Source organism: Oculina patagonica, chromosome 13, assembly GCF_052425735.1.
Source record: "Oculina patagonica isolate OP01 chromosome 13, crgOcupat, whole genome shotgun sequence".
NCBI classification, from domain to species: Eukaryota; Metazoa; Cnidaria; class Anthozoa; order Scleractinia; family Oculinidae; genus Oculina; species Oculina patagonica.
Window position 1 is genome coordinate 20963108 of NC_135770.1, and position 15027 is coordinate 20978134.

Consider the following 15027-nt stretch of genomic DNA (forward strand, 5'->3'; position numbering starts at 1 on the left):
GGCAAATAAATGGCTTCTGTGTTTCGGTGAATGTTGATGAAATAGCAAGAAATCGTTAAGTCACGTGTGTTTAGTTCGTCAGTACGAAAAAAATATCGAAGTCCCCAAACATTTTGTGGCATTTTTGTGAAGTTTAATGATGGATTTCATTACCCATGTAATAATAATGTATATAAGTTGTTGCTCATGGGAGATATTGGGCACTAGTTAACGGCTATGCCTAATAACAACAGAATATAATGCAGTGAATTTTATTTTCAGAAGTCGTTTTTTCTTGTGGAACTGGTCAATCAAAGTCAGCTAATTAACTGTGCATAAATTAGTGAAAAATGGCCTTTTCTGCAAAAGGTGTCATAACTTAAAGGGAATAAAATATTTTGAGCTAATGTTTTGCCACAGTGAATAGCTTATCATATCCAACATTTATGCTAAGTCTGGGCGAAATCGGTGATTTGAGCTGTATCAGATGTTGCCTGGTCCTCTTATGGACACACTCTTAAAAAGCCGTTTATTCCGATTGGTTCTTCTTCTTCAACCGAAACGTTTCTTTCCACGCAGTGAACGACATCATACAAAAGATTTAATGTAGAAGAGAATAACAGATCTGCACATACGTTAAGAATCCTGGCTCATTTTTGCCCTGTCTGCAAAACAATAGCCCCTGAACGTTGGATGACCAGTTTCAAATGCTGCATGTTTTTAAAAACTTGAACCAATACGGCTATTAATTATCCAGTCACATTTTCTATTCGGAATTCAACTCTCTCTTTACATTATTTAGCTAAAGCAACACTAGAGCCAGTATACACACGGGATTGATTTGATTAAAATTAGACTATTACTATTTTTTTAGCTTGGCATTGTCATCAACGTCGCCTTCGCCATTACTAAAACGGCCTGAACTGTCTTAAACAGACGAGATACAGCATTGAAACCCTCAATTTATTCCGACTTTCGAATTATTTTCACAAACTTGTTGCAGCCATTCATGTATTTACAAAAAATAATAGTAAATTTTACATTTACCCTGAAGCAAAGCAAGGTCCAACATTTCAATATCGAAGTCAAAATTTCTTTTTAATATGTCAATTAAAAGCGATATTGGCGAATTAAGCCTTCAAGTTTGTTGCTTTTTCTTTTTATTCCTGACATGAACTCCGGGCTAAGCCTTAATTTTCCTTGAAGCGTCATAAGTAGTGAAAATGCATGTGGACTTTTCCGGAATACTCTCTTGCTCGTCCCAGTTTACATTTCAGTTTACTTCTAGTTATTTTGCCCGATTTCTCTTTCGTGTACCCGAAGAAGAAGAAGGGGGATGTGAACAAGGGAAGATACGAGTTTCATCACTTGACACGCTTCGGATTTCCAACATATTTCCGAATAATCTCGGACCCCGTAGACCAGACCCCGTAAGATTTTGGTACCAGACTTCGCATCAGCTGAACGTGAATTTCCTTGTTTATACAAGGCCATAGCAAGACAGAGTACGCACTGATCCGTCCTGTGATGTGATTTGCGAGCCTCTTTTGTGGCAACTTTGGAGTTAAGAAACTTGCTACAATGTTGTCTCTCTGAATATGTTAAGTCCGAATAAACACACCTTATGCTGCGAATGTTTTTTTTTTATTTATATTTTTTTGTCAGGGAAGGGAAACCTTTTGCCCCACCTCAGGGCTAAACGTCATAGAGGCCTTTATTATAGTCAAGCCAGCGACACACTGGGCGATTTTATTCGCCGATCGCAGCGAATTTGATCGCCAGCGATCGGCGAATAAAATCGCCGATATCTGACATCGATTTGATACGCCGGTCGCGACGATCGGCAAAATTCCAATCGCTTCATCGGGCGAACTTGGTGATTGTCGACGATCGACGCAATCGGCGAATAAAATCACCCAACGTGTTTATGGCGCGCCATCTGTGTCAAAATTACTTTTCCACATATTACGACTCATCATGTCTCGAAATAGGTCGTAATAGGTCGTAATAAGTAACGTGATATCATGATCATGTAATACTATCTCGAAATTAGATTGGTTTCCATGGCTATACCATGTAACACTATCCCGAAATACATTGGTTTCCATGGCTATACCAGGTAACATGAATCTCGTAATGTCATTCGAACCCATGGATACACCCATGTTGCTACGGAGGGATAGTGTATTCATACATGACGCACATCTTGCCCAGTCTTCGCTCTCCCTTTCTCTCTCCAGTTCGGCCATTTTGTCCGTGTTTAAACGTGTTCCTCGTTCTCGAGCTGTTTTTTCGTCCGATTGTGCCACTACGCGTCTTCTTCTTTGTGAGACTTTCTCCTAATTGAAGGCGGTATTTAGTATTGCAATTTCATTGAGGATAGCCTTCTCAGACGATTTTCTGCTTTCGCATTTGTTTGTGTGAGTGCAATTATTCCGCCATTTTGATTTATTTCTTCCCTCGGTATCCGATTTTATAGTTTTCATAAGCTTAACTTATATATTTAGGTCGCTTGTTTTCTTTAGATTGATAATGTTTGTGTTTTCATGTATGTTTTACTTTGCTACGTTCGGTTTATTCCAGTAGTGTAGCAGCTCTCTTAAGCTTGTAATTCTACAGGTCCTCTAGTTAAAGTGCCTATGAAGTAAAAATTAATTAATGCTCACTTGAAAGACTTTTACAAATAAAGAAGAATGGTGTTTACCGTTTTGAAATATCTTCTTTCGTTTAGGAGATATTCACGTTTTTGTGTTATGCAAATGAGGAAAGTGATGACGTCATAAATTGTTCCACTGAAAGATAGATCACAAAATCAAGGATATCTCTAAAAATATAAAGGTGATATTTCTGAAACTTGGCATCAGTATTGACCTTCCTTAAAGGTGCAAGATGGCTCATACTATGACGTAACCATGGCAACACTCTTGGTTCCAGGCTCTTTCTGACATAAACAAAATATCTCAATTTGCAACTTTTTAAAGTGGGACAGAGGGTCCAGCTTGGAACACACATAATGCCCTATTACCCTAATTCTCCTCATTAGCTTGTTGGGTGTGGATCATCTTTGATTAAGCAAAAACTGGGGATATCAGTATTAACTAAAAAGGTATTTGCAGCAAAACTGTTGCCATGGCAACGGCACGACAGGTGTCATTTTATGTCTTTTGTGGTGTACATTAATCGTGCCAAGTTTGAAGAACTCAGCTCAAATATTCCAAGAGATATTCTTGATTCAATGCTTCATCTTTTTGTGGAACAATTAATGACGTCATCACTTCGCTCATTTGCATAATATAAAAACGTAAATATCTCTAAAACGAAAAAAGATATTGCAAAAAGGAAAACGCCATTCTTCTTTACTTTGAAAAGCCTTTAAAATAAACAGCAATTGTTTTTTACTTCATAGGCACTTTAAGTAGTTGGCTGGGGGCTAATGGCCATTGCTCATGTTGTTTGTTCTATCGTTACAAGCCAATTGTGTAACAAATATTAACCCCAAAAATCTTATCAATAAGAAAACAATAACCAAATTGTGCCAATGCAAGGGATAGCAAGTGTGGATAAAAAGATGAGAATATTAAATTAGATTTTGTTGTGGGCTAACATCTAATCTCATTTTTTCATATACAAGCAGCGGCAGAATCCAGAAAAATGTCTTAACCTTATGCCCTCTTACCACGGACGGCTTTTTAGAATTTTGAGGGCATGGGGATACTCAATCAATCAATCAAACTTTATTTTACGAGGGTGACACGTAATAGTTTTTCAACTAATAAATTTGTGGCCCTCTAAAATGTACTCTTAAGTTAAAAATCTACTATAAACAATAATCTAATTTAAAATCTAGTTAAAACCTAATTAAAAATTGAAATGCAAGTTAAAAATTTAAAAGCTAAGCTACAATGTTAATCCAAAAAATATTACTAAAATATTTCAATCTAAAAATTATTATCTAAAAAAGGAGTAAAATACTTATTCTTAAGCTGACTTAATTTAAAACTATTAGAATTCCAAGGATCTGGGATTTATGTCAAGGCCGGTTTGTCAACGCTCCTTGCTTTATCGTAATATATTCAGGCTGTGAACATGGGTCATTCCACAGTATTCCGTCTGTTGCGGAGGGGAAATTTAGAGACACTTTTATTGTTGTGGTTTAATAGATATTTAACTGTTACTTCTGATTATCTATTCAGGGTTTAAGTCTTCAAAAAAGCTTTCTTTTCTGCCACCCTGCTTTTTTCCAAAATACATTATTTAGATTACAGAGCCTCAAAAGAGGGCTGTTGCGGAGGGGAACAGAGAAAATGGCGTTTTTTGTTTTTAAATTTTATTCTCAAAATTCTCTGAATTCTGAAATTCTTTTCTGTGCCTAATAACTTTTTGATTTTCCTCACTGTATGTTTATTAGAAGCATCACATAAAGAAACTCAAATGTTTAGTGTTTTTACAGTGATGCAGAATTTAAGAACATTGTTCGCTGTTGCGGAGGGGAAGTTGCGGAGGGGAAAATTTGTCCTTTTCTGTATTCACAACAAATGAGCTGTTAAAAGATGGTGATAACCCTCACATTTTGATGATTATTATTACAATTTCACAATGACATATAAATATCTTCAGTATTTTTTGGCAGTTAGGGGTTAACATGTATTTTCTATGAATTTTACTAAGTAAAGTAAAAAAAACAGGTATGCAAATACAACTGATTCACACGCCTAACAAAGCAGTGTCAATGTTTAACAGCAAACACCCATAGATAATTAAACCCTTCTGGAAAACAAAAACAGATGTGAGCCTGGTATGTTGCTTCCATTATCATTCCAAAATTGTACGTAAAAGGGCAATTGCCTTTTAACAAAACTGGCCCATAAAATGCAGCTTATATGTTGAATGCGTGCAACAATGCAATGCCTGTTAGTGCATATGCACCTGTAAGATACTGTAAGGTTGTAAACTTTGGTGAGAAATGCCTTCTTTTACCAATGTGAACACCATTGTTAGTTAAATCTCCCTCAACAGAAATTTTGTTCTCACTACAGAATTCCCCTCCGCAACAAAATTTCCCCTCCGCAACAATATTTCCCCTCCGCAACAGTATTAATCATTCCTCTTAACTACAGCTCAAAACGTAAAATCTCTTAGATAGTAATAAAACTTAACCTTAGCTCAAAATTAGAAGATGTGAAAACATGAAGTTGATTTTGTTAATTACAAGCTGACAAACAAAACTTTTAGGCCTTAAAATGTTGCGGAGGGGAAAACAGCATACATATTGTTGTCTGCTGCTGACACACTGAGAGAAATATCAATTTTGGGTAATGTTAAAGTTACTTTGTCTTAAGTAGTTTGTGTCACATACCATCTCAGCAAAATTCCTGTTTTCTATTTTTTACCAGTAAAACATATTACTTTCCCCTCCGCAACAGAAATTATCACTATCAATGGTAATTAATGATAATGTATGCACAAACAACAATTGATGACAAAAAAATATTTATCATTTTCATAAATTCTAGCTAATATGCTATCAATTTGTCTGGAATTTGACTAAGTTAAACAAATTTGATTTTTCAAATTTTTTGTCCATAATACTGTGGAATGACCCACATATAATATTCAAGCTACATTTTTATTTGAATGTTCTGTACTAGTTTGCCAGTAATTCCAAAAAAAACATGATTTTCTAAAAAAAAAAAAAAAGAAAACATCAAACGGGAGCGCTTAGTAAATCCTGAAGTCACGGAATTAAAATGCATTTGCTAATGCAAGGGTGGACGGGGTAAATATCGAAGCTGTACATGGAACTTGGCTATTACTATGGCACCCTACCCTTGTAATTGTCTTTTTATATCATTTGCAAGATATTTACATGTAAAAACTATTTGTTTGTAATGATGATGTTTTTTTGTTGACTTGATAGATACATCTAGAAGTGATTTGTTTTTTGCCTGACATTAGATTTCACAGTGATTTTTAAAGTCTATCTGAATCATGTATGGGTTTGCTCCTGAGCTCTTTGTCGATCCGGTTGACCAAGACTTGATATGTGGTATTTGGTGAGTTAAATATTTTTTTATATAATTCATTGTCCTTCATTTGAAATTTATTTTATTTTAACCCATTTTATTTTTCTAACAGAGGTTTAAATCTTTTACCTATTAAACTCTATTATTTTTATCGCAAAAGCCCCTTTTCACAATTTAATAAAGACAATGTGCTTGATAACAAATTTGCACTATGATGATATTGAATTGAGTCATATTAGTTATACTAATATATAGGGAGGCATCTGTAATTCCATGGTGGGCTACCTTGCGTTCTCAGCATACAAATCTTGTATATATAAATTAAACGTGAGATAAAGAGTTTGGATTGCTTACTAAAGATGTGCCAGTGGGAGGGTGGTGTTATTGAGGGGCTCTATCTAACTCACTTCCCTATTTCAGTTTATATTTTTCAGGGTTGATGAATGTAGTTTTGAATTTTATTTCAACATTGATATCAATACGTAATTAAAATCTTTTTAGTTTTCATTCATTTCTTCATCCAGAGATGCATTTGATTTGATTAGCAAATAATATAAATTAAGACAATTTCTTGTGGTGTTTTAATAATTATTGCTTTTATCAACATTATTTATTTGTAATGAGCATTGTTAATTTCCTGTTTCATTTCTGTCAGCCTTGGTGTTTTCAATAAGCCCGTCACATGTCCAGATGGGCATTCATTCTGCCAGGAGTGTATAACTCGGGTTCAAGTTAATGACAGTCGTTGCCCAGCTGACAGGTCCCCTTTGAGTGGCACATTTATTCGCATTCTTGCGGTTGAAGGCATGATTGGCAGGAAAATAATGAGATGCCCGTCCTCAGTCACTCTTCCTGGTGGATGCAGCTGGTCTGGTCCAAGATCAACTTTAGAGAATCACCTTCCACAATGCGATATGAAAGTGGTGGAGTGCCCTTTCAAAGGTCGTGGGTGCATTCTTCGTGCATATAGGCGTGATTTGGCTCAGCATCTGCCTATCTGTCCAAGTAGGACAGTAAACTGCCCATCATGTGGGTCGGATATTCCACATGTTTCTCAAACAGCCCATGACAATGAATGTGCTGGAAAGTTGGTATCCTGTCCAAACGATTGTGGGAGCCAGGTTGCAAGGTATAATATCCAAGTCATGTGCGGCATTGTTTGAGAAGATTATTTTGTGGCATTGTGTTTAGATCATTTTATTTGTGACTGAAACAGGTATAAAATTGGTTGTAATTTTATAACCTTTTCTTTAGGAACAAGATGCTTTCCCACTTTCGTATGCACAAAAGAAGGCCGGCCGTGCCCCCTTTATGCTGTTGGATGTACCAAGGCACATTCTTTAGCTGAGGCTGATGCTATGAGCCATGTTCAGCTTCTTTTAGAAGCTCGTGTTTCAGGAGTATGCAGTGTAAGTGATCATTTTTCATTTTAGGTTGTTATCTTTTCTTTTTACTTTTTCTTATCTTTTTGTTGCATTGGATGGCCTTCTAGTGGTTTGCTCTCAATTGAAGAATTCTGGAAATAGCATCATCATCGAACTCGAATTTTTTATATTGATTAGCAAAAGGTGGTTGGTAGAAACACCTCATTTTTGCAATTAAAATTTGATGCATTTTTGTGTATATATTTAGAGTTAAGTTATGCAATTATTTTTATTTTTCCTTCTGGATATTTAGATTATACAATTTCATAAGCAGATCAAAGGCCAATTCTCACCACAGTCTGATATGGCTGCTTAAGCAGTCAATTTTTCACTTATCGTTCCCATTATCTCGTTTTTGTGTGTGACTTATCTACCTTAATTCATGAACACATTTATTTCACGAAATTTAGCAATTCTATGACATGAAAATTTAGTGACTGATATTATGTCAATAATCAAGAAAGAATAAGTTTAGTACCAATGTAGGAAGAAATGTTGATGTAAATAGATGTTGTCTTCATTTGACTCGAACAATAGCTCATTCACGAACAAGCATGTCCTACTTGTAGACATTTGTGAGAACTGCTCCGTATCCAAGATTTAGCCCCGCCATTGCGTTTTTGTTATTTGTTCTTTTTGTTCCTTTGGTGAAGTCATTTTTTTAATTCAAGGGCATGTTAAATAATATTGCCAATGAAAAATGTAAATTGTGTCTTACTCGAAAACATGAATTTAAAGTGATTCAAAATACACAATTTTCACAAAATCACAATATTTGAGTGATGTGAAATATGCGCACCTTAAAATCGTGAAATTAACATGTCACGCAAATTTCATGTTTGAGGTATCTTCATTGATATTTTTTGTTAGATAAAATTTTGATCTTCAAAAGCCAGTGTGTTTATACTTACACCTGTAGTCAATGTTGGTAGCTGCGAAATAAAGCCAATTATTAGCATCCGTGATAGCAATATTTGACATTTTTTTGTTATTTAATAGGGTTCTAGCCCTGGTTTGGGTGGCATGTCCTTAGCTGCGTCATGGAAAATAGATGGTGTGGTCACATTGCCAATCTGTAGTCCTGTGTTTGAAGGCCATGCTGCAGTTGTGAGGCTCGAAATTATCGGAGGAAATGGTATTTCTGTGAAGCTTCACCTGGAGTCAAAGTTGAATCTTCCCTGTTTTAGGATTGATTTAAGGTTGGTATTGCGAAACCTGTACAAAAATTCTTCAAGAATATTGTAGGATTATTTATTTTGGTTTTGTTGTACGTAGTCTATGTTACTATGCCTAAGTGTTTTCAGTAATTGCCTTTGGAGATTCTCTTTCTCAGTTGGTTTGTAAATTATTTTGACCTACCCTCTTGTAAAACTATAATCCTGTTATACTAGGGAATTGTCATGGGGATACAAATGTAAGCTGTCACATATCAGTAACAATCAATACTTATTCACATTGCAGACAATCAATGTGAAATCTTAATTTGTGACCATAGATTGACTGATATCAAGCGATATCAATAAATTATTTCTCAAAGCTTGAGAAATTTATTTGTTGCCATTCGCTCATTCCTTTTTCCCTGATTCAGCGTTTTTATTGTTGTTTGCAGATGTTGTGTCCGTTGCGGGGTGGAGAAGATTAAGTTCTGTTCCCCTGATACTTTATCGTGCCAAGCCTCACTTGCATGTGTCGAATTAAAGAATGCATTCAGAGGATAAGTTTGACGACATGATTCAAAGAAACAGTCCGGTTTTTTTGGACTTTCTAGTGACTTTATCTGCTTAATGCTTGAAGTGGTATTTTATTCAAGCATGGAATATGTGGTTAGCGCTGACTCCTGAATGTTAAATCAGTTGAGTTCTGCAGCATACACTATTCTCGAATTAAGTATTGTTGTCATTATGCTGGCTCCTGGTCTGCGTTATGTATGTGCCATTCAGTCGAGCTTTGCAGCATTGATAACTTGTTAAAAATTTCCTGGCCACAATGAGTCAAGCTGGTTACTTGATGATACCCCCTGTGTCTTAGTGTGCATCACTTTCAATACAGAAATGAAAATTTCCTTATTGAAAATGGGATAGAATGAAGCCTGGTTTTCACCTAGCGACGCAAGCACAAGCGCAATATTGCAAAGGACAAATTGCCGCAAGCAAGCATAAAAAAAGCAATGCGCTTGTGCTTTTTCTTGTGGCGAAGCCGTATACACTGTGAAATAAGAACTGTTATCCTTGAGCTTGTGCTTGCGTTTTTGCTTCAGCTCTCCAAGTTAAGACCATTTTAGTCGCCATGGGGACTAAATTTTTGGAGCTGGCGACTAAATTGAAACCGACTTAAATTGAGAAGAATGATTGAAAGTGTGAGCTTAATTTAGCGACTGAAATTTTTCACTGGTGACCAAACTTGAGCTGTCAGTGGCCAAATGACCAATGGAACACCGAGGAAAAAGATAAACTTGGAGGGTTGTGCTTGCATCCCTAGTGAAAACCACTCGGCAGGCTTGAATGATTACGACTGGTCATTTGGACCAGTTTTGTTTCTTACTGATTAGGGCACAGTCACCTAAGACATCAGGATAATATCCTTTTTGGAAAGAGGAGGGGACCAGGAAACCACAAAATCTTGCCAGAAAATTGAAATCCCTTTACATGGTATTGTAATGAATTATTCGCTCTCCATTGTTTGTAAGTCTAAAGAAAGGGGGGGGGGGGGGGGGGGCGCATTGCCATTATTGAACTATATAGGTATGTGCTGCTGTGAAGGGTATGGTTTTAGGCAGTTTAGTGTATAATTAACCATTATTCCACAAGTGAGCGTTGGATATGTGATGGTAGATAACAATCTCATATCCAACAAGCGTGAGTGGAATAATTGTTTTATTAAAAACGCCCAAAGAATTGTAATATTTGAAATCCCAAGCTGGTTTTGTTGACGCGTATCGGCTACCACATTTGTGTCAATGGTATATGAGCTCATATACCATTGCAAGTTAACCAATCAAAATGCAGTAATTGCAATATACCATTGCTTAGTTTTTAATAATAGGGTGAAGAAATTAGGATAAAGAAATTAGAGAGCTTTGTTCTAGAATAGGGTTTCTTTTAACGGGAAACTGATCAGTGGTAAGAAGAATTAAGTCCAGAATAGGAATCGAAACTTGGAAGAGAAAGTGGTTTTCCTAAACATCACGGTAACACTGTTGACGGATTGTTTACCATAGAAAAAAAATAAATAGAGGATAATACATGGCTAAGTGGAGATTTGAAATTTATCTTTGAGTGTTCAAATCGATAGCTCACAAGTGAAGAAAAGCAAGGCTTGGTTAGGTTAGGAATTTTCAGCGTCTCAGTAGTCTAGTTTAGGGTTACAATATCAGCTGAACATGGTCTGGTATCAGGCTTTTAGCCAGGATTTAAAAAGTGGGAGTCCAAAATTTTTATAAGGCCTGACTTTGTCCCCATAGAAGGACCTATGGAGCACGCAAGGTGTTTTTCTGCAGTTATGAGTGCAAAGGTATCTAAAGATTTCCAAATTTGCAAAAACAACCTCTGTATACAGTTATTCATATAAATTTTCTCTGACAAGTGGCCGTCCATAGGACTCCTGGACTCCCACCTGGCTAATGGTTTCCAAATCCCTGCATCACACGTACCTCCATGCAAAAATACACAGAGTGCAAACCCCCCACCCCCCGTACCCGGGTCTATATTTGCATGATTACTGATTGATGTTGAAATAAAAGATTTTTATTTGAATGATTCATGTTGATTTACCCTAAACTATTTTATTAAGTTTGCTACGTTTATATTTTGAAAATGATTGGAGGCCCACCAACAAAAACTTAAAACAAATAAGACCCGGCAGTAACAAACTTAGCCAAGCCTAAAAGCGGAGCTTCCCGGTGATTTTCTTCGCCCATTATTCAAATCTGAATTTACTGACCATAGACAGAAAAATAAGACTTGAGCCCTCGATCCAATGAAAAACCATTATCTGGTCATCGGTTCACTTCAAAAAAACACTCGACCTCGATGACAATCGCTGGGCGGCCTTAACGCTGACCGGTTAGCCGGGGACACTGAGATTGTTTACAGTGGTCAAACGCAAAAATGACGTCACCTCCGGTTTTTGGCGCCTCGAACTTTTCAAAGAATAAGGCTCGAAAGTGTGCAAACTTTTGTAGCAAATTGTTTAATATAGAAATAATATAAATTGCCATGAGCCCATTAGTAATGGACTCCTGAAATTGCGCAAAATTTTTTTCAATATATTATAGTTTTTTTTATCCACTTGGTTTATTTTTCGATTTATTTTTGACCGCTTTAGCCGTCAGGATCAGAAAACTTCAAGCTGGGAAACTCAATTATCAGATTTCATCTCCTTAAGCAACGTATAAACCTTAACTTTCCAGGGACGGCGTTAACTTTTGTCTTTAAAGTGAAAATTTCGGAGAGAGGAGCCCATTAATGGAGAGGCGATAAATGCTTTATGTTTAAACCAACATGCTATTTCACAATGTGTTAGTTATCAGGAGTTATGGTTCACAATTTAGAATTCACCTGTCATGTTCAAAGATGAATATTAGCTAAGCACTTTATAAAAGGAATATATAGAATTCTTAACACAAAACGTTCTTGATATAAATTAAAATGTGCACATTCCCCAGTATGACAGCACCTTTTTTATATAAAGTTGTGTTAGAACAAATTGCAATTAAGACCGCAAATGCTATCATCTCCCAGAAGAATTGGCGCATCTGAATCCTTCCAAAATTTCTCGTGATCCCCCCCTTTTGGGCTCTCAGTTACGACTGATCCCCCCTTCTGTTCATCTAAATATCAAGTGCCCCCCAAAAAATCCTCCGCTCCCCCCCCCCCCCCAGGCGATAAATAATGACCGGTCCCTTATAGTCCCCCGCGATTAAGGAGCCCTCACCTTGGGTCAATTAAATCATAGTAAATAAAACATTTACACGCGTAATTTTCAAGTGTAGCTGTTGTTTAAGAGGTCGAAAACAAAAGCTACACTTGTAAATTACACTTGTAAATGTTTTATTTAATTAACCCCTGGATTACCTTATTGTTACTTATTTTCGCGGGACTTAATTTTCGCGATTAAAGACCCGCGAAAAAATGTTGTCGCGAAAAATAACGACGCGAACTTTAATACCCTTCTATATAATTCGTTGTGATCAATCAACGTTGCCGTCAGTTAACTACATAATTACCTTGGTATAGTCGTCAAACTATAGCTCTACTTTGTTACAAAGGCACATGTCAAACTGTTTTAAGTTTCGTTTTGTTATATGGTTTTGTTCAGTGTCATTGGAAACTATTGCTGTTGAAAGTTAAAATCAGTTGTGCCAATTTCAATTGAGACTTACTGTTTGTTAATGCAGACCAGTATTTTTACAATTTTCGCGAAATTTAGTTCCTTTGAACATATTTTTTAGCCAAATCGCGAAATTTAAGTCCCGCGAAATATGCCCGTTCCATTTTCGCGAAATAAAGTTCCCGCGAAAATAAGTAACAATAAGGTAGATGTTGCTTTAAAAGTCTTATTAACTTAAAAACGTGTTTTGAACAACACTGCCGTGGCTTTCTTTCGATTATGGCGATCATATGAGAGCCAAGCTTTAAACTCGCCAAAGTTAAAGGTCTTAGAAATACAATATTACAAATGATTAAGATTACGAAATGTCCGTAAAGGTATCATTAAAATAAAATGCAAAAACTGCATTAGTAGCCACCAAATTATACGTCAGGTGCATTTTTTGTTGCTCGTGGTAAATGGTTACAAATTCTAGAAATAACAGGCACCGTGCAGAGGGAGGGGCTAGGGGGGGCTTTAGCCCCCCCACACACTTTTGTGTAAAATTAAAGAAAGAAATAAATAAATAAATAATAATGAAAAAAAATAACGAAGCAAAAAAATTGTTAGTTCAGTCGTAAGGGACAAAAGTTACTGGCAAAGTAGACGCGCAGATAACTTAACAAAAAAATATTGTCATAAATTAGTTATAAGTCGCTATAATTATCAAATAATTGTTCAGTTTTAGCCTTGTGCTAGTACAGGTTCATGTCTTTTTTAACGTATAATTGGCTAATTTCTATCTGAACCGATGAATGGGTTAAGTTTATAAGGCGATTCCCAAACAAATTATTCAGTTGATTGTCGAGTCCAGTTGATAGAGGTACGATAATAACAGTCTCGACCTTGATCTTTTAACAATGAGCATGAGATTATTGCTCCTCTTTTTATGTGTCCTGGTTTTATCTTAATCAGCGAGAAGTCGGTCTTTTAATATAATGTTTCACTGACTGGTGACGGTCCTATCGCAAGTTTTGTTGAGTATCGTTTCATTATGGAAACCTTAAATTTTGCTTGCTATTTTATAAATGCTTTTCTCGCCATTTTAGAGAAATTAACATCAAAATTTTCAAGTATATACCCCCTTCCCCCCGCTAATTTCGCTCACGCGTCCGTCTTTAGCCCCCCCCCCCCCCCCCCCACTCCAAAACTTGCTGCGCGGGCCCTGAATAATATGTGAATACGAGACGTGGTAGAATCAACTATTTTAAGGAGCTATTAACCCGCTACTTCTAAAATTGTATGGGGTGACCCGGGGCTTGATTAAGTTGGTAATATAACATGGGCCATTTTATTAAAAGCATTTAAAATTATTCGTTGAGATTGTGTTCTCGTGCCCAGCATCTTGATTAATGACTCTAGAAAAGATAACTTATAGTCCAGACATAAACCAAGGATCTTTAAATTTTCTTTGATATCGATAGAAGTTCCATCAAACTCCAAATCGTAATCGGAAGTTGAATTCCTAAGAATCATATCAAGAAATTGTGTCTTGTCCCCGTTGGCTTGAAGATAGTTGTAGTTAAGCTAGGTAGATAGCCGCTTTCCATGTCTTGATTTAAGATGTGTTTAAGCAGAGGCGGAGGGAATGACGAAAACAGATTCGTTCATGTCGTTCATAAAGATGTTAAACAGTAAGGGGCTATGGAGACTTCAATGCAGGAGGCCGCACTTTAAAAAAAGACCAGCTAGAGCATGTATCATTGCATATTACCCTTTGTTTACGGTCGTGCAAAAAATGATCTTAAAAGTTGAAGGGCTGATTCTTGTAAGCCATACACTTTTAACTTTGCAACAAGCAGTAGCTAGATTGTAGCAAATGCAGTTGAAGGCCTTGGAGAGACCAATAGCAACCACACCCACTTCTTTACTTTCATCAAGTGCGCGTCTCCAATCATCTGTTAATTTGATCAGCGCTGTAGCCACGGCTATAGCATAATGATAACATCTTAATTTTAAATATATTTTACAATCATCATTTTCCGAGTTTCGATGTGTTTTCTAATATTTGAATCGCATAGGGTGAGTTTCACGGTGACAATTTGTTCAAATGCGCTGTACACATACTATAATTTTACTACACAATTGCAAAGGCGAGACCACCACACCGGGAGTTTTGGCCCTGTTCTTTGCGAATAGCTTAAGAATGTTCGGAGAGAAACCATCGGCCAGGAAGTCTCTCGGCATTCATTTTAAATATTTAATTGGTTATGGTTTCTTTGTTAATGAAGAAA

The 15027-nt window shown here is 36.5% G+C and overlaps 2 protein-coding genes and 1 long non-coding RNA gene across 4 annotated transcripts in view; all 3 read left to right on the forward strand.

The window, feature by feature from the left end:
* Nucleotides 1–15027, forward strand: part of LOC144634241 (phytanoyl-CoA dioxygenase domain-containing protein 1 homolog) — a 115909-nt gene that overhangs the window by 85445 nt on the left and 15437 nt on the right. The window lies entirely within an intron of this gene.
* On the forward strand, nucleotides 5673–8553 carry LOC144635453 (RING finger protein 151-like). The gene is made up of 4 exons (XM_078494559.1): nucleotides 5673–6032; nucleotides 6658–7131; nucleotides 7257–7411; nucleotides 8426–8553. Exons 1-3 carry the CDS (start codon nucleotides 5968–5970, stop codon nucleotides 7348–7350), a joined length of 633 nt encoding a protein of 210 aa, XP_078350685.1. The 5' UTR covers nucleotides 5673–5967; the 3' UTR covers nucleotides 7351–7411; nucleotides 8426–8553.
* Nucleotides 8450–10611, forward strand: LOC144635454 (uncharacterized). The gene is made up of 2 exons (XR_013567363.1): nucleotides 8450–8625; nucleotides 9036–10611. It is a non-coding gene; the product is annotated as an uncharacterized LOC144635454 (long non-coding RNA).